Source organism: Artemia franciscana, chromosome 2 (assembly GCF_032884065.1).
Source record: "Artemia franciscana chromosome 2, ASM3288406v1, whole genome shotgun sequence".
NCBI lineage: Eukaryota > Metazoa > Arthropoda > Branchiopoda > Anostraca > Artemiidae > Artemia > Artemia franciscana.
In genome coordinates, this window is record NC_088864.1 from 39,328,447 (window position 1) to 39,351,080 (window position 22,634).

Sequence of the window (22,634 nt, forward strand, 5' to 3'; positions counted from 1 at the left end):
GCAAAAAAGCCTTTTAGAATTCTCGGGAGGCAATTATTGCCCTGGCACCGGTAGGCACGCCCTTATAAGCCTTAAGAGATCTTTCTTTTTAAAATATTTTGCGCTTTTTTATCTCCTACATTGTAATATTGGTTCAGTTGTAAAGAAAAAGGAAAAAAATCTCTAGATTGACAGTAAATTACTTCACTAAGTCCATTTTTGTTGCTAAATTATTGTTTCTTTACAGCTTGAGAGAGAATCCAAGAAAGAACAAATGAAGAGACATAAAGAAATGAATTACTCTGAAGACGACAAAAATCCTTACCGGAAGAAGGTTAAGACGTGGCTGGGCAATTGTCATTCGATCGGCGAGCTGATGTCACACGCTTCAGTTAAAAATTACAGGGTCAGCTTTAACATAGAACCATCTACTCTACTCTGAAGTACTGTCGCGACGACTGTAGAACCACTAGCAGCATTCGTAGCAGCTGTAGAGCCAGCACTTGAGGTCAAGAAATATGAGGCAAGTCCTGTCCATGAGTTAGGAGTCTCAGGAATACGCTGATGAGATGAACCTTTATCCCAATAACGATACAGGCGTTTTTATTCTGAATTTGGATCCCATTTCACACCAACCACTGGAAATGTCTATCAACTTAGTTGGAATCCACGTTCCAGACAGAAGCTATGACTCAAATGCTGAACCAGTTCATCGTAACATGTCAATGTTGGACCTCTAGACCTCTGAAAGTCAGCCTCAGTCAATGTTAGTTTCAGAAGTTGAAACTAGTGCTGTAGATTTAGCTAATTTACAAACTTTAAAGCGGGCCCGTACCATCGAGAAAAGAATCCAGAAAGCTCAAGAGAAGCATTCTGCACTTGAACTGTGCAAAGAAACCTGTTACATCAAATGCAGGGGTAAGTTTACTGAATAGAAAGTGAAGCAGATTAAGGCAAATTTTTAGAAGTTTCTTTACAAGCTGATGAGAAAAGAGCTTTCATTTCTTCTAGAATTCACCTCTGAAATACCAAATAGAAGGAAAACCGGTGAAATACCCATGGAAGAAGCAGATCAAAGAAAAAAGAAAATAATTTACTTTTTAAAGTGTCTAACAGTTGATTCTTCCAGAGAAATTGTATGCTGAAAATTTTCCTGGGTACACTTTTATACAAAAATGACCCAGTGGTGCAAAAACTGCATAAGGCTAAAGAGAAAGCTGAAGAAGAAGACAGTTTGCTGACTGAGGGACATGGTGAGAACCGCTACATCAACGTAAAATGAAAAATCAGAAACTATATAGGCAGTTTTCATCGAACACCGCGTCACTACAGAAAATACAATGCACCGAATACGTTTTATCTCGATTACTTTCTTTCAGTCAATATTATGCACCAAGACTTGCACAAGAAATTTTCATTTGTAAAAGCCTCAGTTGAAATATATCGGATGGTACTGCTGTCAATATCTTTGAAGAAGCCAACAACCGATATGTGTGACATTTGCTTGAGCCACTATAACAAAGCGTTGAATGGTGACATTCAGGATATTGAAACCTTGATGTGCTAAAGGTACAAATAAGAATCAAAAGTGGCCAAACTTATCTATAGTGCATAGAAATGAATAAAGTGATAAAAAATATTGCTGCATCGACATGCAGAAAGTTTTGCCCCTGCCCAGGATGCCACAGATAAAGTAGTGCTTTTTTTCACAAGTCGACTCGTTGACTTCAACGGGACATTGTGTCCTGTAAATCCAAAACTGGACGGAAACTCTGTTTGCGTCGTTTGGCACAAAGATGTTCAGAAACATGACGCTGATAACACAGTAACTGCATTTGTCAAGGTAATTGAAAACATCCTGGGCGTTGAAATGTTTGAGTCCTGGGCTTACAACTGCACAGCTCAGAATAAGAAGTGAACCATTTTCATAACTCTTATTTTATTTCTCAATGATCATAGCCACCTGGATCTGAAGGAAACTCGTCTCAAGTTTCTTACAAAAGGCCATACTCAAATGGCAGCCAATGGTCTTCATGGCCATATTAAAAGGAAAATATCTGCGGTTAGGCAGATATTTGATTTTGAAAGTATTTGCACGGTTATTAAAGAATCACGAAGCAAGCCGATAAAAGTATTGTCAGTGCAAATTGAAAATTTCCGGGTGGGGAAAAACGAAAAGAAGCTAGTCAAGCTCAAGTTCAAAATAACTGATACTGTGGAAGTTAAATTTGACAGAGGGTGTTTTTCGCTTTTTTACAAACGCGATTTCGGTGAAGAGTCTCACTCCAAGTGTGATTTCTTGAAGAAGAAAACGAATAAAAACGGACCTTTACCTGAATATAGAAAGGCGAACAGAGGCATTACAGAGGCAAAAAGAAGAAAACTATGAACAGTATTTTGTTGTATACTCCACTTAAAAAAAAAGAAATTTCTGGGATTCCATACCGGTTTGTGTTGGGATCCGAGATTTGCCAGACAAAAAGAGCTACGACGATGAACTGGACTCAAAGGCGTACTAGTAAAAGCTTGGCGTGCGAGTGAATTTTTTTTTTTACTTTTTTGACTATTATAATTAAATTAGATTTTGCTCTTCATTCATCAACTAGTTTTTACGTTCTATGAAAAAATAATAGAACATTCACGGTTTCACCATTGCTTCCCAAGGCAAAACAGAGAGCGTTACGTTTCGTCCGATTCGTTCGCAATTTGGCTCTGTCTTTCTCCAAAATCCCTCGGCAAAACCGTAAATGTGATTCTGTTCTTTTTTCCAATAATTCAGAGTAAGAGTACATTTTTAACGCGTCACTAAAATAGAAATATCAGGTTAAAAAGCACCGACCTGATGATATAGCCTTTTCCCTAAAAATCAACTTAGGAAAAAAGATGGAGCAATGCGTAGGTTTTGAAACACAATAACTGTTTTTGAAAATTGCGAAAAAGTCACATTCACGGTTATGTCTTTGGACAGCCGAGTTGTTATAAGTATGAATGAAAGACTGTTAAAATAAGGAACACGACTGAAATTTTTTTTTATTACTTACATAACTGCACCTGCAAGTTTTTCTTCGCAATATTATTTCAATGAAAAGGATGTATTTGTTTCTGATTTTTCTTCTTTACTGTTTCAGCATTAACTTCAACTTTAATTACTTTTAATCAACTTTAATTACTTTTAATCAAAGGCAGGTTATGTATCCAATTTCTGTACTTATTTTTTAATCTAAACCACAGCCAAAAATCCGGCCTCACACAAATATGAGTTAGGAGATGTTGGTAGCCACGAAATGGATAGCCGCGATACATCTTCTTCTTCTAAATACAGAAGTTCCCTGGTTATGAGAGTAAAAGTACTAGCACGATTAGTAGAATTGTGTAATAAAGTTACACGTTACTTGGAAGGAAAAACTGAATATATTAAACATCTACTGGACGACAAATTCATTCTTAAGCTCAATTACTCGCCCAACATTTTTTCCAAATTCAACGAACTCAATTTGTATTTGTGAGGTTCAAACAGATCAGACATTTCTACAGCTCACGACAAAATCCGAGCGTCCGTGAAGAAGCTTATGCTGTGGAAAAGTTGCATTAATAATAACGAGCATTATTGATTTGAAACACTTGAAAGTTTTGTTATTGAAAACCAAGTACTTTCTAAGATGAACATACTGTCTGTGATTTCCAGTCAGCTATCACTGTTAAAAAATATTTTTCACCACTATTTTGGGAGATGAAAAAGTTTAACTTTTTGAGTTGGATTTGTAACCCATATTATTTACGAAATTCTGGTTCTTAGTTGCTGATACCTATCCTTGCCTTTTTGATGAAGCTAGCTCATAGCTTGTTCATATCTATATGAGGCCAGATTTTCGGCCTCATAGATATAACATTAACTACAGAAATACATTGGATATATCAAACTCACTGTGATAAAAAGTAACTAAAGTTGAAGTTGATGCTGAAACTGTAATTAAATAAAAAAAAACTTTTTTAACTGAAAGTAAGGAGCGACATTAAAAAACATAAATGAACAGAGGCGTTGAGGAGGGAACAGCCTCTTTCATGCACGGAGTAATTTCTGTGCGTTTAAAGTTTTAATGTCGCTCCTTACTTTCAGTTAAAAAAAGGTTTTTTTTTAATTTAATTTCTGGACATTTTTGAGTTAATAAATGTTTGATCTTGGCTCTCCGCACATGAATAATTAAAACGAAATTTGTGTATATTTTTTTGCTAAATGGCTTTCTCTTACTTTTGATCGGACGATTTTGAGAAAAAGGGCTGGGGGAGGAGGCCTAGTTACCCTTCAAATTTTTGGTTACTTAAAAAGACAACTAGAACTTTTAATTTTTAACGAACACTTTTATTAGTAAAAAATACGTAACTTAAGAATTAACTTACGTAACGAACTTCTATATTCGTATATTTTTATTATGTATATGAGGGGGTTTGCCCCCTCGTTAATGCCTCGCTCTTTGTACTAAACCTCTAGTATTGCCCAATTCTTTAAGAATGACCCCCTGAATCACAAATACCATAGAATAAATAGTTAAAATTACTAAAAATACACTAGTGTGATGAGCGAGGTATTCAGGAGGAGAGGAACCTTTCATATGCGAAATAATTTCTGTTCGCCTTAAGTTTTAGTGCTGCTCCTTACTTTCAGTTGAAAATTCTTTTCATGATTATCTTTTCACTTTTTTTTAAATAATGCTAGAAAATCCTGCGCCCCCTTCATGAAATTTTATCTTTCCCCATGACCAATTTCACCAAGGGGAGATCCTACCATGTAGCCCCCTCCCCTAAACCCCATCCCCCAACCGAAAATCCCCTTGAAAACGTCTGTAAACTTTCCAATAACCATTACTGTATGTAAACACTGGTCACAGTTTGTAACTTGCAACCCCTCCCCCGGGACTGTGGGGGAGTAAGTCAGCCCCGAGACATAGTTATTATGTTTTTCGACTATACTGAACATAATGGCTATCTCAAAATATTGATCCGTTGACTTTGGGAGAAATGAGCGTGGGAGGGGGCCTAGGTGCCCTCCATTTTTTGGTAACTTAAAAAGGGCACTAGAACTTTTACTTTTCGTTATAATGAGCCCTCACGTGACATTCTAGGTCCAATTGGTCGACTCGATCACCCCTAGGGGAAAAAAGAAGAAAAAACAAACAAACAAACAAATAAACACACACCCGTGATCGGTCTTCTAGCCAAAAAAATACGAAGTTCCACGTTTTTGTAGATAGGTGCTTGAAACTATTCAGTGGGGTTTTCTGATACGCTGAATACGATGGTGTGATTTTCGTTAAAATTCTATGACTTTTAGAGGGTGTTTTTCCCTATTTTTCAAAATTAGGCAAATTTTCTCAGGCTCATAACTTTTGATGAGTAAGACTAAATTTGATGAAACTTTTATATTTAAATCAACATAAGAATCCGACTCTTTTGATGTATCTATTAGCATCAAAAGTCCGTTTTTTAGAGTTTCGTTTACTATTGAGCCGGGTCGCTCCTTACTACAGTTTGTTACCACGAACTGCTTGATAAAGAAAAGTCAAAGACAAATACATGCTTCCCATTGACATATCTTCGTAAAATAAAACAAAAAAACTTGCAGTTGTAGTATTTAGGGGGATAAGCTTTTTAATTAATAATTTTAATAGTAAGTAGTAAAAAAAAATATTATGTCATATTTTTTATTTCAAGTCGTTCGTTCACACTGGTAACATTTGTAAAGAAACAAAAATCAGCAAAAAGGTTGGTCACAAGACTGGACATTTTGTTTAGACGGGTAAGAGTCCAGTCAAGTTTGAGAACCAATGCTCTAGACAATTCAATTTTGGTCACAATTTACCCCAAACGACTACCCTTGACATCTCCACATGTAAATTCCAGCCGGCAAAGAGAAAGCAAGACAAATAGAAAGATTTCGTGTAGCAATTGTATGAGATTTCCCCAGTGGAAATTTCCCTTGAAAGTTCACCCCCCTGAAAATTCATTTCCCATAGAAAATTCACCTCGTAGAGAATCCCCCCAGCAGAAAATTCACCCATCTCCCAACCAAAAAATGTATGTATACTTTGCAATAACAAATATTATACGTAAACAATGGGTATTTCATAGCCTTAAAACACTTCCCCAAGGGCTCTGGGGTGTCAGGTTATCTCCAATGACGTAGTTATTGGACCTTCCAACTACACTGAACAATATGGCTACCCAAATTTTAGAACGATTTTGGAGAAAAATTGGGCGTGGCAGGGGGGCTAGCTGGTCTCCAATCTTTTTCGTCACTTAAAAGGGCACTAAAATTTTTAATTATAGTTTGAATGAGCCCTCTTCCGATATCCTAGGACCACTGGTGTGATACAATTGCTCGTGGGAAAAAACAAACAAACAATTATGCAACCATTATCTTTCTTCTGGATTAAATAAGTTTTTCAATTGAAAGTAAGGAGCAGCATTAAAACTTAAAACAAGCAGAGATTATACGTGTATGAGGGGGGTTGCTCTTCTTCAATACTTCACTCTTCACGGTAAAGTTTTTTTGTACTTAAAAAAAACCTTTTATGACAGGTGAGAATTCACTTCAGACAATTACCCTTAAGATCTCCACGTGTAAAATTGAGTCGGCAAAGAGAAAGCAAGACACAAGACGAATTTAGTATAGGAATTCTGGCAAATTCCCCTAGTGTAAAATTCCCCCTGAAGAATTCACTCCCAGGAAACTTCCCTCCCAATGGTGGATTATCCCCGAGGAAAATCTCACCAGCAAAAACCCTCCCCCCTCCGTAAAACGAATGTATAATTCCCAACAACAAATACTATGCGTAAAGAATGGACACATTTTGTAAATCAAAGACTTTTCCCCAGAGGCTCTGGGGGGTCATGATATCTCCAAACGCCTAGCCATTCGGCTTTTTAACTATGCTGAATAAAATAACTATCTCAAATTTTGATCTGAAGATTTTGAGAAAAAGCATGGGAGGGGGCCTAGTTGCCCTCCATTTTTTGGTCTCTTAAAAAGGGCATTAGAACATTTAATTTCCGTTCGAATGAGCCCTCTTCCTATATTGTAGAACCACTGGGTTGATACGATAACTTCTGGGAAAGAAGAACAAGAGCTAAGAGCCAAGAGATCATATGGTATGAGCTCTAACAAAATTCTATGAATCAATAGATTGATTTAAAAGGAAAATAAGATTCTTAATGCCGGTCAGGATTTAAAATAAGAGCTCTGAGTCACGATGTCCTTCTAAATATCAAAATTCATTAAGATCCGGTCACCCACTCGTAAGTTATAATACCTAATTTTTTCTAATTTTTCCTCTCCCTTTAGCCCATCGAATCTGGGAAAATGACTTTATCAAGTCAATTTGTGCAGGTCCCTGACACGCCTACCAATTTTCATCGTCCTAGTACGTCCAGAAGCACCTGACTCGCCAAATCACTGAACCCCTGCCCCCAACTCCCCCAAAGAGAGCGAATCCAATACGGTTCCGTCAATCACTTATCAAGGACATTTGCTTATTCTATCCACCAAGCTTCATCCCGATTCCTCCACTCCAAGTGTTTTCCAAGATTTCCCCCTCCAACTCCCCCGAATGTCAAAGATCTGGTCGGGATTTAAAATAAGAGCTCTGAGACATGAATTCCTTCTAAATATCAAATTTCATTAAGATCCGATCACCTATTCGTAAGATAAAAATACCCCAATTTTCCCGTCTTCCAAGAATTCCGGTTTCCCCCTCCAACTCCCCCCAATGTCACAGGATCTGGTCGGAATTTAAAATTAGAGCTTTAAAGCACAAGATCCTTCTAAATATCAAATTTCATTAAGATCTGGTCACCCTTTCATAAGTTACAAATACCTCAATTTTCAAAATTACCCCCCCCCCAACTCCACCAAAGAGAGCAGATCCGGTCCGGTTATGTCAGTCACGTATCTTAGACAGGTTTTTATTCTTCCCATCCAATTTCATCCTGATCTCACCGCTTTAAGTATTTTCTAGGATTTCCGGTCCCCCATACTGCCCCCCCCCCAATGACGCTGGATATAGTTGAGATTTAAGATAAGAGATCTGAGTTACGAGCTCCTTCTAAATATGAAGTTTCATGAAGATCCGATCACTCCTTCGTAAGTCAAAAATACGTAATTTTTTCAAAATTTTCAGAATTAACCCCCCCAATAAAGCGGATCCGTTCCAATTATGTAAATCACGTATCTAAGACTTCTGCTTATTTTTCCCACCAATTTTCCTCCCGATCCCTCCAATCTAAGCGTTTTCCATGATTTTAGGCTCCCCCTACCCCAAACTCCCCCCAATGTCACCAGATCCGGTCGGGATTTTAAATAAGAGCTTTGAGACACGATATCCTTCTAAATATCAAATTTCATTGAGATCCGATCACCCGTTTGTAAGTTAAAAATACCTGATTTTTTCTAATTTTTCAGAATTACCCCCCCCCCACTACCCCAAAAAGAGCGGATTCGTTCTGGTTATGTCAATCATGTATCTAGGACTTGAGCTTATCTCCCCCACCAATTTTCATTCCGATCCCTCCACTCTAAGTGTTTTCCAAGTTTTAGGTTTCTCCCATTTCCCCCCAATGTCACCAGATCCGGTCGGGATTTAAAGTAAGAGCTCTGGGAAACGATGTCCTTCTAAATGTCAAATTTCATTGAGATCCGATCACCCGTTCTTAAGTTAAAAATACCGCATTTATTCTAGTTTTTCAGAATTAACGCCCCCCCCTAATTACCCCAAAGAGAGCGGATCCGTTCCGGTTATGTCAATCATGTATCTAGGATTTGTGCGTATTTTTCCCACTAAGTTTCATCCCGATCCCTCCACTCTAAGTGTTTTCCAAGATTTTAGGTTTCCTCCTCCCAACTCCCCCCCCCAATGTCACCAGATCCGGTTGGGATTTAAAAAAACAGCTCTGAGACACGATATCCTTCCAAACGTCAAATTTCATTGAGATCTGATCAACCGGTCGTAAGTTAAAAATACTTCAATTTTTCTATTTTTTCCGAATTAACGGGTCCCCCACTCCCCCCAGATGGTCAAATCGGGAAAACGACTATTTCTGATTTAGTTTGGTCCGGTCCCTGATACGCCTGCCAAATTTTATCGTCCTAGCTTACCTTGAACTGCCTAAAGTAGCAAAACCGGGACCGACAAACCGACAGAATTTGCGATTGCTATATGTCACTTGGTTAATACCAAGTGCCATGAAAAAACAACACTATTCCGTGATCTTTCTTCTGGCAGAAAATACAAAATTCCACAACTTTGCTGATGGGAACTTGAGACATCTACAGTAAGGTTCTCCGATACGCTGAATCTGATGGTGTGATTTTCATTAAGATTCTATGGATTTTAAGGGTGATTTCCTCTTTTTCCGAAAATGAGGCAACTTTCTCAGACTCGTAACTTTTAATGGGTAAGATTAAACTTAATGGAACTTTTATATTTGAAATCAACATAATAATTTGATACGTTTGATATATGTATTGGTATCAAAATTCCGCTTTTCAGTGTGTTGTTTGCTATTGAGCCGGGTCGCTCCTTACTTACAGTTTCTTACCACGAACTGTTTGGAAAAATGCAAATTCGTCTTTTTCACAGATGGGAGCTTAAAACCTCTACAGAAGGGTTCTCTGATACGCTGAATCGAATCGTGTGGTTTTCATTAACATTACTTGACTTTTAATGGGTGTTTCTCTCCTTTTTTGAAAACCAGGCAAACTTTCTCAAGCTCGTAGCTATTTATGGGTAACATTAAATTCAATGAATCTTCTCTATTTATAATCAGCACAAAAATCCAATTCTTTTTATGTTCATTTTTCTTATAGCTTGAGCGGTGTTCCCATGAGCTGTTTGGTTTGAAACATTGTTTTATATATTTGTTTTTTAGTTCTTTCACAAACCATAGGGAAGTAGCAAAGGATATTTATTTTTCTCATTTTATATCCAGTCATGATAATGTATCTTAATTGAAAGTGATTGTTTTTATTTTGTCCCGTATCCACATTATTACCAAAGTAATATTGTAGGTTTCAATCCACATTTGAAGAGTAATTGCGGGTATAAATTCGGCGCTGAACAGAATAATTAAACTGCTACCATTTTTGGTGTTGTACTGACAAAGAATGCAATTTAGTATTAAGAAAAGAATAGGCATGAATGGATCGTAGTCAGTAAGGTTCAGGGTTCTAGAGCCAAGTAGAAAGTTAATCTTTGCCGTGGACTTAAGCTTGAAATAGCAATTTTATGAGTAAGAAAACTTCTATTTTTTTTAGGAGCAGGCATATACATGGGAATTTGTTTCGGGGGTGAATACGACGAAAAAAATTCGTGGGGATCACGAATGAAAGTATAAACTTACCTTATTCGGTAGTTTGAATAAGAAATGCCCAGAAATTTACAAAAACTTAGCGTTTCGGTGGTATTGTCTAATTAGGCTTCTAATTAAAGAAAACGAAGAAGAAGAAAAAAGAAAGAAAAAAAAAGTTCAAACTAAGGGACTTGCTGTTTCGTTACTATATATATATATATATATATATATATATATATATATATATATATATATATATATATATATATATATATATATATATATATATATATATATATATATATATACCTAGGACTACTCTGTTTGCTTTATTCAACTGCACTATTTTAGAAGGTTTCCATATTACCCATAAGATCCAAATATGTATCAATTTCGAAAATGTAAATTAATACAAGAAAACATATAGGCTATTCAATTAGTGGTAGTGTTGTATAATTTTAATTATTCAGCTTTAACTAAAATCAAATTAGCTGTCAACAATGACTTGCACCAGAGTTCGCATATACTATAAAACAATTATATTTTTAGTTTTGTGTTTTGGGGGGGGTTAAATGTATGTAAGTGGTATGTATACAGCAAGTTATTTTGGAGGGTGTAGAAAGTTAAAAAAAGATTCGAAAAAAGTAATTATGTGAGAAATATAGAAAATCATGGAAAGCAATCGTATAAATCCTGATTTTCCTGAGGAACTAAGAGAAGACTCGAAACCATCCCGTATTCCCAATCCCAACCTGTGTATGTGTTTGGCCTGCAGAATGGCTAAAGTTTCAGAGCAAGTTTTTTTTTTCAGGTTGTAGTTCATTTTCTGGCGTGGTTTAAGTGATTGACTGCTTAAATAAAAAACGCTAATAAAACAAAACTAGTATCATTAAGTTCCTTATTTATGCTCTTTTCAAATATCATGGTCACTTTTCTAACAATGCGTTCTTCCCTCCCCCAATATTGATGGTCCCATATATATATATCCCTAATAATATACTTCTCCGTTCCTATGGATCTTATGATGGATCACGTTTCTTTGTTAAAAGGGGCTTCTAAATTCTCAACTCGCTGAAATCTAGTGAAATCAATGAATTTGATGAATCTTAAACAAGGCTGCACCCGGGAGGGGGGAGGTAAGCTGCTTGAAATCCTCCCCCGAAATGCTTGTCTGGCTCGTAAAATTGTAACAAACTGAATATAAATTTTTTATGTGCTTTTTAAAGTTTTTCTTGTAACCCCCTCCCCCGAAAAAAAACCTGGATATGTTCTTGATCTTAAGAATGTGGATAAAATTGTTTATGTTATAACTATAGAATTGTGCTTACCTTACTACTACCTAACAATGAACTAAGTTTTAGAGTCAAGCTAAAATAGGTTCTTCGGTAATCGGGGCGGCAGTTCGCTGATTTCGGTGCAATTTTGAGATATATCTGAGATATATCTGCGACCATTAGAAGGGAGGTTGTATTGTCTGAAAAGTGACCATGATATCTTGGAAAGTACACGATGAGGATTCTAATGGTACTACTTTTATTTTGTTAGCCTGTTTCCTTTAGAAGTGGCAAGTCTCTAAACTGATACCCCTTTTTCTTTACCATATTTCTTAACAGTACAAAATCAATCAGCTCTTTTGTTACATTTTTTTATATAACACTAACTGAAGCTGGCTTAAAAAATTGGAACCAGTGTCCTTTTTCTCTGATTGTGTCTATTTTTCTCCAGAGCTGTAAATATCTCATTTATTTTTATAACGATTATTCAGCAACTCGAAAGCATTGTCTCCCTTCTTCTGTTTTTCCATTTCTTATTCTATACCCATCACGATTTCATCTAATACTAATGTAGATTATAATTAAGTTCAGATATTAATATTCTATGGAGTCAAGTGTGACAAAAGAGATAAGAACATGGAACTACTTTTTTTCCTTTACCAGATCATTTAAATTATTATTTCCAGGAAACAAGAAAGAGGTAGATTAAGCGAATTGTTATTTAATCTTTATGTTCATGAAGAATCGAAGAAAAATACTTTTATAAAATGAATTATATGTTTAGCCTAAATGTACTGCTAAAGCCAATTAGAGAAATGGAACAAAAATTAAACCTCTCTTTCTCTCTTAATTTTTCGGAAATGGAAAAGCAGTGTGGTATAAGAAATCATTTTGCCAATTTGAGCCGAAGACATTTGCTTTAAATAGCTGTCTCAAAATTTATTCGCCTTTAATTAGACGTAATCAAAATCCCGAAAGGGATTTTGTGCCCTCTTTGCAGCTAGTCTCGTATGCCTAAACGTAAGAGGAGAAAGGCAGAATTAACGTCTAGAGTTGCGCAATAGCTTTGAAGTCCAAAAAACAATCCTTCTCATACCTCTTTTTCCTAGTTACACCTCAAAAAATATTTCCATAGCTGACTCAGGTTGATTTTTGCACTTCTATTTATTGGTATTTCTAGTCAATTTACGACTGAACCCACACCTATATTCGGGTATTATTGTTAATTTAATAATATTTCCTAATCAAAAAGAGATAAAATTTCACAACAAAAATATTTATTAAAACAAACGAATATACGCATGGAAGAAACAAAAATGACCTTTAGACGCTTTAGGCCACATTACTATTTGCGGTAATATCTGTTCGTTTTATATTTGACTTCACAATTCATTTTCATTTCTGTTTGTTTGGGGAAGCCTTTATTTATCTATAGCCACATCTATTGCTTTTATGCTTAATGTTATTATTTATTTTAATTTCAGTCGTCTTGAAATTCCACCATTCACTTATAATAATTTCTGTTCATTTAAATTGGAATTAGGACAAGAATTTGTTTCTGCTCATCTTAGGTTTGAAAATGGGTCTTTACTTTTCTTTAAAAAACTTCTCTTATCGAAATATTATTTTTGAAATTGACTTTTGTACGTTTTCAAGTTCAAGCTAAATTATTTTATTATTCACGTATACACACACACACACATATATCATGAAAAGAGAAATCACCAATGCTACAGCACAAACACACAAAAAAAAAAAAAAAAAAAAAAAAAAAAAAAAAAAAAAAAAAAAAAAAAGAGACAGAAGGAGAAAAGGAAGACTGTTTTCCTAAATTAGTGATTAATATAGACCAGCACTTGAATGAGGCCTTAACCCTACTCATCCATACAATCACATAGGTCAAACAGCATAGCCACACACAATCAACCATAAAGAATAATCCATGGACAGGCAGTCATGTCGTCAATAAGTATAAGTCGTCATTTACCGAACAATAGAAAAAATAATATAGACAAATAATTCAGAGGCAACACCCAATATAAGGGCTCATCAGGAGAATACACTGGCCTATATAGGGTTTCGCCACTCTAAATTCTCTACCCAGCACAGTGTTGTGGCTACCACAGAATATCCATGGCATCCCCGCGTCAGGTATCACCCCCAAAATACATGCCTATGAAAAAAAACAGCAAATGTAAAACAACCAAGTAAAACCAAAACAAGCTTATCTTGTTAATATATCCCTCCCTTTAGCAACAATAGGTAAACTAAATATTATAAATTTTACCAAATCACAAATATTAACACATTGCAAAAAACCTGAATGAACTAAACAATTATAGAATTCATCTTTACCATGTGGCTAATTTTTTAAAAAATCTGCTCAATTAGAAACACAATTCAAAATAAATGGCGCTGTGACAACATTTCTCGAACCTCCGAAATTAGTTAAAAATTTCTTTAAGTATTTCTAGATAATTCTTTTGATATTTATTTAAAAGTTCGTTATAATGAAAACTAAATTTTTTAAATTGCCAAGTTAATTTATTTACAGAAAAACCTCTTGATATCAATTTTTGGCTTAAGATTTTACATCTATTTTTAAAATCAATATAATTACTACAAATCCTTGCATAACGAAGTAACTGTGAGAAAAACGCTGAATATGTGATATTTGAGTGTATATTACTTTCAGGGAATGGGAAACTAATCACTTCAAAATCAAAATCATCCGTTTTATTATACATTTTAAAACTTAATTTATTATTATCACAAATATTAATATTTAAATCTAAGAAATGATCTTCATGACCAGCGCCATGACTAGGCTCAAGAATAAGCTCTGATGGATATATATTTTTAGAAATATCAATGAAATCCTTACAATTTAAGACCAAAATATCATCTAAATATCTTTTATTATTTGACAAAGCATGTTTTAAATTAATTGGATTATTCTTATCCATCATATATTTATATTCTAGTTGACGTAAAAACAAGCCAGCTATAAATGGGCTGGCATTCCCCCCCATGGGAATTCCCATAATTTGCTTGTACAAATCACCCCCAAATCTTATATAAGTATTGTATAAAACAAATTCCAATAACTCAAAAATCATATCCAAGCTGTAACATCTCAAGTTAACTGTAGTACTAAAGCAGTTTGTCCATATGGCTTTTTTATTATAACTGTCTATTTTCAAGAACCTTTTACTAGATAAGAGGAAAGATACTAGATAAACTAGATATATATATATATGTATATATATATATATATATATATATATATATATATATATATATATATATATATATATATATATATATATATATATATATATATATATATATATATATATATATATATATATATATTTGACATACGCTCATGGGGAGACAAGGTCGAAGAACTAGGCCTAGACAAAGATAAAAAACAAATAACACTAAAGTATAAAGATAAACACGACGGTAGCTAGCCCACGAGCCATAAATATATATAATACTAAAATATAGTCGACAGGCCCACAACAAAACAGAGCGACAAGCCATAGAAATAACTTTGTCTTATTAAATAGACGCTAAGTAAAAGATAATTTTGAACTAAATGAAATTTAAGATTCCTTTTATTAGCTGGATAGAAGAAAATTTATCAATAAGATCCTTGTGAGCATCCCAGCACTAGGATATTGGCACAAACGGAGCGAATCAGTATTATACTTGTCAATGTAGATACTCTTTTTGTGTTGAGTGTTATAATTATGTAAATCCTTCGATTGGGAGCAAAAAATTTGATTGAGGTAATGTGGCGGTAATTTCTTAATGTCATAATTGAATTTGAAAAGAATTGCTCCAAAAGTAAATTGTTGAGGAACTGGAAGTATATCTGGACAAGTATATGAGATGCTGTAGAAGATTTATTTGGAAGTACAATAGGTGATGGAACAAAAAGTTTCTGGAATTTTAGGGCTTTATTTTGTAAAATCTGCATTGGTTTAATATGACTTTTAAATGTAGATAAGTAAACTAGAAAACAATAATTAATATTAGACTGAATAAGAGCAAAATAACTGCTTCGTAAAGCAGAGTAAGGCAAATAATGCTTCAACCTTCGCATTAAACCAACATAATATGAAAAAAACTTCGTTTTCTTAAAGAGTTAAAGAGGCTGCGTCCCAAAGTCGAACCTTAAAACGTACAGGAATTAGGAGAGGCAGTTGGGGGGCTGCCGCCCCCCCAACCCCCCGCTTTTAAAGACCCTTTTGTACAGGTTTTTTGTTGTGGGGGGGACTTCATTGTTACTAATTACTAGTTTCGGCGCAATGGTTCTCCTGTCATCTTGTGTTTAACATTTTTCGAAGTAATTCCATTATTCATTCATTTCAATTTTTTGTTAATTAAAAGACGGCCTTTCCGAAGCCAAGAGCGGGGGGTTAGGGGGGCGGTAGCCCCCCACAACAAAAAACCTGTACAAAAGAGTCTTTGAAAGAGGGGGGTTTGGGGGGCGGCAGCCCCCCAACTGCCTCTCCTAATTCCTGTACGTTTTAAGGTTCGACTTTGGGACGCAGCCTCTTTAACTCTTTAAGAAAACGAAGTTTTTTTTCATATTATTTCTGTACGTTTTTCTACAATCCATGGTGGATGTAATTTAATAATTCCTGTACTCCTCGTACAGGAATTAGGAGAGGAAGTTGGGTGGCTGCCGCCCCCCAACCCCCCCGCTTTTAAATCATTGTATAAAATAGAAAAAAAATAGATAGAATGACCGAAATGTTTCTTTTGCTCATAAGAAGCTAATATTCTGTTATCTCTCAAATGATAAGCAGTTCAGGTCTTTAACTCTTTAAGAAAACGAAGTTTTTTTCATATTTTGTGAAAAAAAACCGCCCGATAGGGGACTTGAACCCTTGACCCGAGGATTAAAAGTCCCACGCTCTACCGACTGAGCTATCCACCTGCATGTGTGTGAATATAACTTTTAAATAACTTTTAAAAATTTCAAATTAACATGGGCTCTTATGGAGAAATGGGTTAATTAAGTGGCTAATGCGTGGTTTCTGGAAAACAGGGAAGGAGTTATCGGATCGAGCTGAAATTTCGCGGATAAGCTCCTGGGCCGTAGGGGACCTTAACTTGTGAATTTCAGCCCGATCGGACAACGTTAAAGGGGGGGTTGGGGGGTCGAAACTTTCGGGGGGTTAAGATTTTCCTACGAAACTTTCAAGGAAACTTACTCGGAGAATTCCGCATCGAATGATCTTCGTACACCCAGATCCGATGTCGGCTGTGACCTGTAGGCGTGGCAGAAAAAAAAGAGTATGAACATTAAGTGTCTTTGCGTGGTTTCTGGAAAACAGGGAAGGAGTTATCGGATCGAGCTGAAATTTCGCAGATAAGCTCCTGGGCCCTAGGGGACCGTAACTTGTGAATTTCAGCCCGATCGGACAACGTTAAAGGGGGGCTGGGGTTGGTGGGTCGAAACTTTCGGCCAGATTTTTCCCATGAAGAAAAAGTCGGAGGGGGATGAAATTTGGCAGGTTTCTTAGTTGGAGCTCGGGCTACGAAATGCATCCCCCATCCCTCTGTGACTACTGGAACCGAAGATCGCTTAACATTGTCGTGGTTCGCCTCTTTATAGAGGCACGAGTGTGCCTCCTTGATACCTTGAAATCTTTAAGCGTAGATTTTGAATATGTGTTTTAAAAGATAAGTTTTTTATCAATCACAAGTCCAATGTACTTTATCCATTCCACCCGAGATATTGATAATAGATACTTTGAAGAAGTAACTCGGGCAATAAGAGTGCAGATATTTGATTTTCTGCCGTGATACAGTTGACATAACTGTATAGCTAGTTAATATTAGGATGAATTATAAAGACTTCTTTTCAATTTTTCTACTTAAGAATAAAAAAACTCGATTTTAATTCAAATGTTGGGCTAATTTGAGTATTTAGTCAAGGTTTTCGAGCAATATTTTTCATTTTCTACAGGGCTTAACCCATCCTAACCCATATCCTTTAGACACTCTTAAATATACACATATCTTTCTATGCCGTTTGATTGATATAGTCTTTTATGCTATGCTTTGTAAGATTGCAATTATTTGTTTCTTTCGATATATGCCTGCCCATGTCATTTAGTAAAAAGAGTTTGATTTTTTTTAAAAAAAAGGCAGCCACGAATCAATACAGCCAGGTATGTTTCTTTAATTGCTTTCCTTAGTTGAGGTTTCCTTGATCCTTATCCTTGAGGTTTCCTTAATTTAGATCTCTTTGTACTTTACTTGTCAATGTAGATATTCTTTTTGTGTCGAGTGTTATAACTATGTAGATCTTTTGATTGGGAGAACAAAATTTGATTGAGGTAATATGGCGGTAATTTCTTAATGTTATAATTGAATTTCAAAAGAATTGCTCCAAAAGTAAGTTGTTGAGGAACTGGAAGTATATCTGGACAAGTATATGAAGATGCTGTAGAAGTTTACTTGGAAGTGAAATAGGTGCACTCTCAGTAATTGTTCCCCCCCCCACTGTCGTTATCTACAGGCCTTACAAGCCTCAGCCATTTTGAATTAAAATAGAATAGTTGTGATGACGTTCTTCCAGAGGATTCACTGTAAATCACGCTCGGATTTGCAAAAATATTGGAAAATCATCCAATATATTTGCTAGTGGTAAATATTTTGGAAAGTTGTCGAATATATTTGATAGTTGGGAAATATATTGGATAGTATGTCGGGAGAGTGACAAATATACTAGAAATTTGGACTTATACTGAAGAATGGATTTAAATGTGTTTTATGTTTGCACATATGTCGGCACCCCATCTAGATGATTGTGAGCACAGGAATAAAACTATTTATAGTGTTTTTATTATTTGTTTGCCTATTATTTATTTGCCTGTGCGGGTGCCTCTCCTATTGGACCAATACACGGTTTGTTATCTTTTAGCAAACTTTGCATTAACTAACTTTGCAGTAAGAATAGATACAACCATTTTCTCTGAAATTTAGTGTTCTCGTTAAGATCCCGTTGACCCATTCTGCTTACCCTAAATTTTCACGCCGATCGGAGAAAAATTATATTTTAACCCATTTTAGAGTTTCACTAGCAGATAAAACTCACTTTTTGGATTTTTTTTTTGTCCTAGGCTGGTATGGTCCAGCACAAATTCTCAGGAATTTGCTAGTTTATTTGGGATAAAGCACATTTGGGCTTATTTTGGGCGTCAAAAATCACTGGAAATTTTTTTTCAAATTACATTTCGTCTTCGGTAGTGTTTTAATTGTCTTCTGCTCCCCCCTGTCCTTATCTACAGGCCTTACAAGCCTCAACCAATCGGAAAAAAGATGTTGGCACAGTTTCAGTTTTTTAAAAATTCAGGTCTACCTGGCCTTGTCTACATGCCTTGTAAGTTACAAACCTATCAGAGGCGAACAAAGTCTTGGGCCTATTATTGGGAGAAACATACCAATGTAGATCGCGTGGCAACACAAAGCTTCTTTCGATTTGCCTTGCTACTGAACTGTGGATGGATTTGAGTTTCTATAGAGGATTTTAGTGCAAAAATATGCAAAAATATGCAAAAGGATTTCTTAGGCTACCCCCATATGCACCTTCCTGACCCCACTTCCTAGTGGAAACTTGAGGTCCACTGGGCTCAGTTAACACCCCTGAAAGGGAAAATTAGATGCCCTAAGATAATGCAGATACGCCATTTGTATAGCTTTTTTCCACATAATGTCTTTTGATTTACTTTCTAAGTAGCTGGGTTTAGATTACATGTTTCGTAGGAACTTATTGTGAAAAAGTTGATCAGCAAAAAATTCAGCTCTTTCCTCCCTTCCCCGGCAAAAAATTAAGATCCCTTGCCCAACCCTCTCCTCTTTCTCTCCCCAATTTATTTGAAAGTTTAAATTTCATCCTTCAAGCTGTTTCCCAGACACTGCCGATATGCTATCTCAGACTTTGGATTCACTATCATGGGACCTACGGGAGGAGAATACAAAAGAGCATAGAAGAGGAGGCTAGTTACCCTCAAATCACTGTCCGACCTTAAAAAGGGAATTAGAAAACGCAATTTTCATCTGAAGAAGCCACTTCCTAAGTTTCTATAACACCCTTCCATTAGAAGAGGGCGGGAAAAATTATGGATTTCCCTTCCAACCGTTTAGCCCGTCACTTCATTGCTGGGCTTGTTCTGGGACAGCCAAAGTTTGCTTTTTCTCTTTCTACATTGCCCCCGTCCCTAGCCAGATGACTTAACGGTATGTTTTAAGCCGATAAGATATTTTTTTTAGCATTTTTCAGGACCTATTTGTTTTGTTGGGGACAAGGCTCAGGATTTTATTTTTAGATTGTGTCCTTTATGGATCAAGGAAATACGGCTGTAAGTTTCACAACTGAAACGATTAAAACTTTCGTATCCCCTTTACGGCCCTTACCCCCTCCACTTACGAAATATTTCATCCTTTTGACTCAGAGAACGATACCTGGAATTTTCCAGCCTTTTCTTTGTGATATTTTTGAATGATTTCAAATTCCAATTGCTCATAATTGACCTTTCCGAGAAAGATATTCTCATCGGGTTAGTAAGCCCCGTAAGCTTAGCCATGTGAACTTGGCTTAAATCCACATGTGTAGTTAGCTAGACGTCAGTTTCTAACCTTTGGAACTTTAAACGAACCAGGCTTGTTATGAAAGAGTACGCAAATTGTGATTGACATATTTATGATTGTGCCTCAATATTAATGAATAGGTAAGCAAGCTTGTAAATTGGACTTTAGAGAAATGGATTCTGGAACCATTTAACAGACCTAGAATTTGTATCTTAGATACGGTGTTATCAGTTTGATGTCTTCCCATCAAACTTGATGTCTTCCCATCAAATTCCTCTTTAATAAGGAGATAATTTGAATCCATGAAAGGGTACCGGTATAATTTCGCTGTAGGCCTCTTGGATGTATAACTTTTCAAATCAAAAGGGCCATATTGATAATTCCACGCAATGAGAACCAATAGTTTTAACAGTAAGTCGAATCATCTGCTTATCGCAAAGGTTGAGAATCAATGCATTTTTTTTTGGCATGTAAGAAAAATCGTTTGAACTATATAAGAAATATTATAGCAGGGCTCCCCTTCCCCAAGTTGTCAAGTAGTTGAACTAGGCTAATTTAAAGCTATTTACTAATACATAATGGATTTACGGTACATGGTAAAATTTACAGTGGATAGTGAAACCAACTTCGATTTTATTTCATCTATTTCAATTTTTTGCTAAAATCAACCTCGGTTTGCTATTTTAAGCAAAGATAAACGGTACGCTCTTACTCTACATGGAAGGTTTAGCGGGGTCTACATGGAAGGTTTAGCGGGGTCAGCTAGCTCTAGCATTTGATAAGTCTTTCCTCATTTTAAATTTTAATCATTCTTTATAATATATATATATATATATATATATATATATATATATATATATATATATATATATATATATATATATATATATATATATATATATATATTATATATATATATATATATATATATATATATATATATATATATATATATATATATATATATATATGCATATATATGTATATATATATATGTATATATATATGTATATATATATACATATACATATATATATATATATATATATATATATATATATATATATATATATATATATATATATATATATATATATATATATATATATCAAACAGTTCGCTGTAACGAACTGTAGTAAGGAGCGACAAGACTCAATAGAAACGAAACTCTAAAAATCGGAATTTTGATTCTAAAAGATAAATCAAAAGAATCGTATTTTCATGCTGATTTTAAATATATAAGTTTCGTCAAATTTAGTCTTTGTCATCAAAAGTTACGAGCCTAAGAAAATTACCTTATTTTGGAAAATAGGGGGAAACGCCCCCTAAAAGTCATAGAATCTTAACGAAAATCACACCATCGCATTCAGCGTATCAGAGAACCCTACAACAAAAATTTCAAGCTCCTATCTAGAAAAATGTGGAATTTCGTATTTTTTGCCGGAAGACAAATCACGGGTGCGTTTTTATTTATGTTTTTTTCCCCAGGGGTCATCGTATCAACCAAGTGGTCCTAGAATGTCGCAAGAGGGCTCATTCTAACGGAATGAAAATTTCTAGTGCCCTTTTTAAGTTACCAAAAAATTGGAGGTCACCTATGCCCCCTCCCACGCTCATTTTTTCTACCGAAATCGACGGATCAAAATTTTGAGATAGCCATTTTGTTCCGCATAGTCGAAAACCATAATAACTATGTTTTTGGGGATGAATTACTCCCCCACAGTCCCTGGGGGAGGGGGTGCAAGTTACAAACTTTGACCAGAGTTTACATACAGTAATGGTTACTGGGAGGTGTACAAACGTTTTCAGGGGGATTTTTTTTGGTTTGGGGAGTGGGGTTGAGGGAAGGGGGCTATTTGGTAGGATCTTTCCTTGGAGGAATATGTCTTGGGGGAAGAGACATTCAATGAAAAGGGCGCAGGATTTTCTAGCATTACTATAAAAAAACAATGAAAAAATGAAAAAGTTTTTTCAATTGAAAGTAAGGAGTAGCATTAAAACTTAAAACGAACAGAGATTATTAAGCATATGAGGGGCTCTAGAAATATTTTAGCATAAAGAGCGAGGTATTTAGGAGGAGATAAATACCTCGCTCTTTATTCTAAAGTATTTTTAGTAATTTCAACTATTTATTCTACGGCCTTTCTGATTCAGGGGTCATTCTTAAAGAATTGGGAAAAAAAACTTAAGATTTAGTGTAAAGAGCGAGGTATTAACGAGGGGACAAACCCCCTCATATACATAATAAATATATAAGAATATAAACGTTTGTTACGTAAGTTAATTCTTAAGTTACGTATGTTTTTTACTAATAAAAACGTTCGTTAAAAATTAAAAGTTCTAGTTGCCTTTTTAAATAACCGATAAATTGGAGGGCAACTTCACCTCCTTCCCCATCTCTTATTTCTCAAAATCGTTTGATCA

At 35.4% G+C, this 22,634-nt stretch overlaps 1 protein-coding gene across 2 annotated transcripts in view; it reads left to right on the top strand.

Annotated features, from left to right (window-relative positions):
* Positions 1-10,149: 10,149 nt before the first annotated feature.
* LOC136041424 (uncharacterized) overlaps positions 10,150-22,634 on the top strand; it is a 54,759-nt gene continuing 42,274 nt past the window's right edge. The window contains exon 1 of one of the 2 annotated variants that reach the window (XM_065726096.1): positions 10,150-10,260. Coding sequence is in view for 1 of the 2 variants with exons in the window: in XM_065726102.1 (XP_065582174.1) it covers positions 10,257-10,260 (4 nt within the window). In the remaining variant the exon portion in view is untranslated. The remainder of the gene's footprint in view (positions 10,261-22,634) is intronic. The other variant, XM_065726102.1, reaches the window with a different exon arrangement.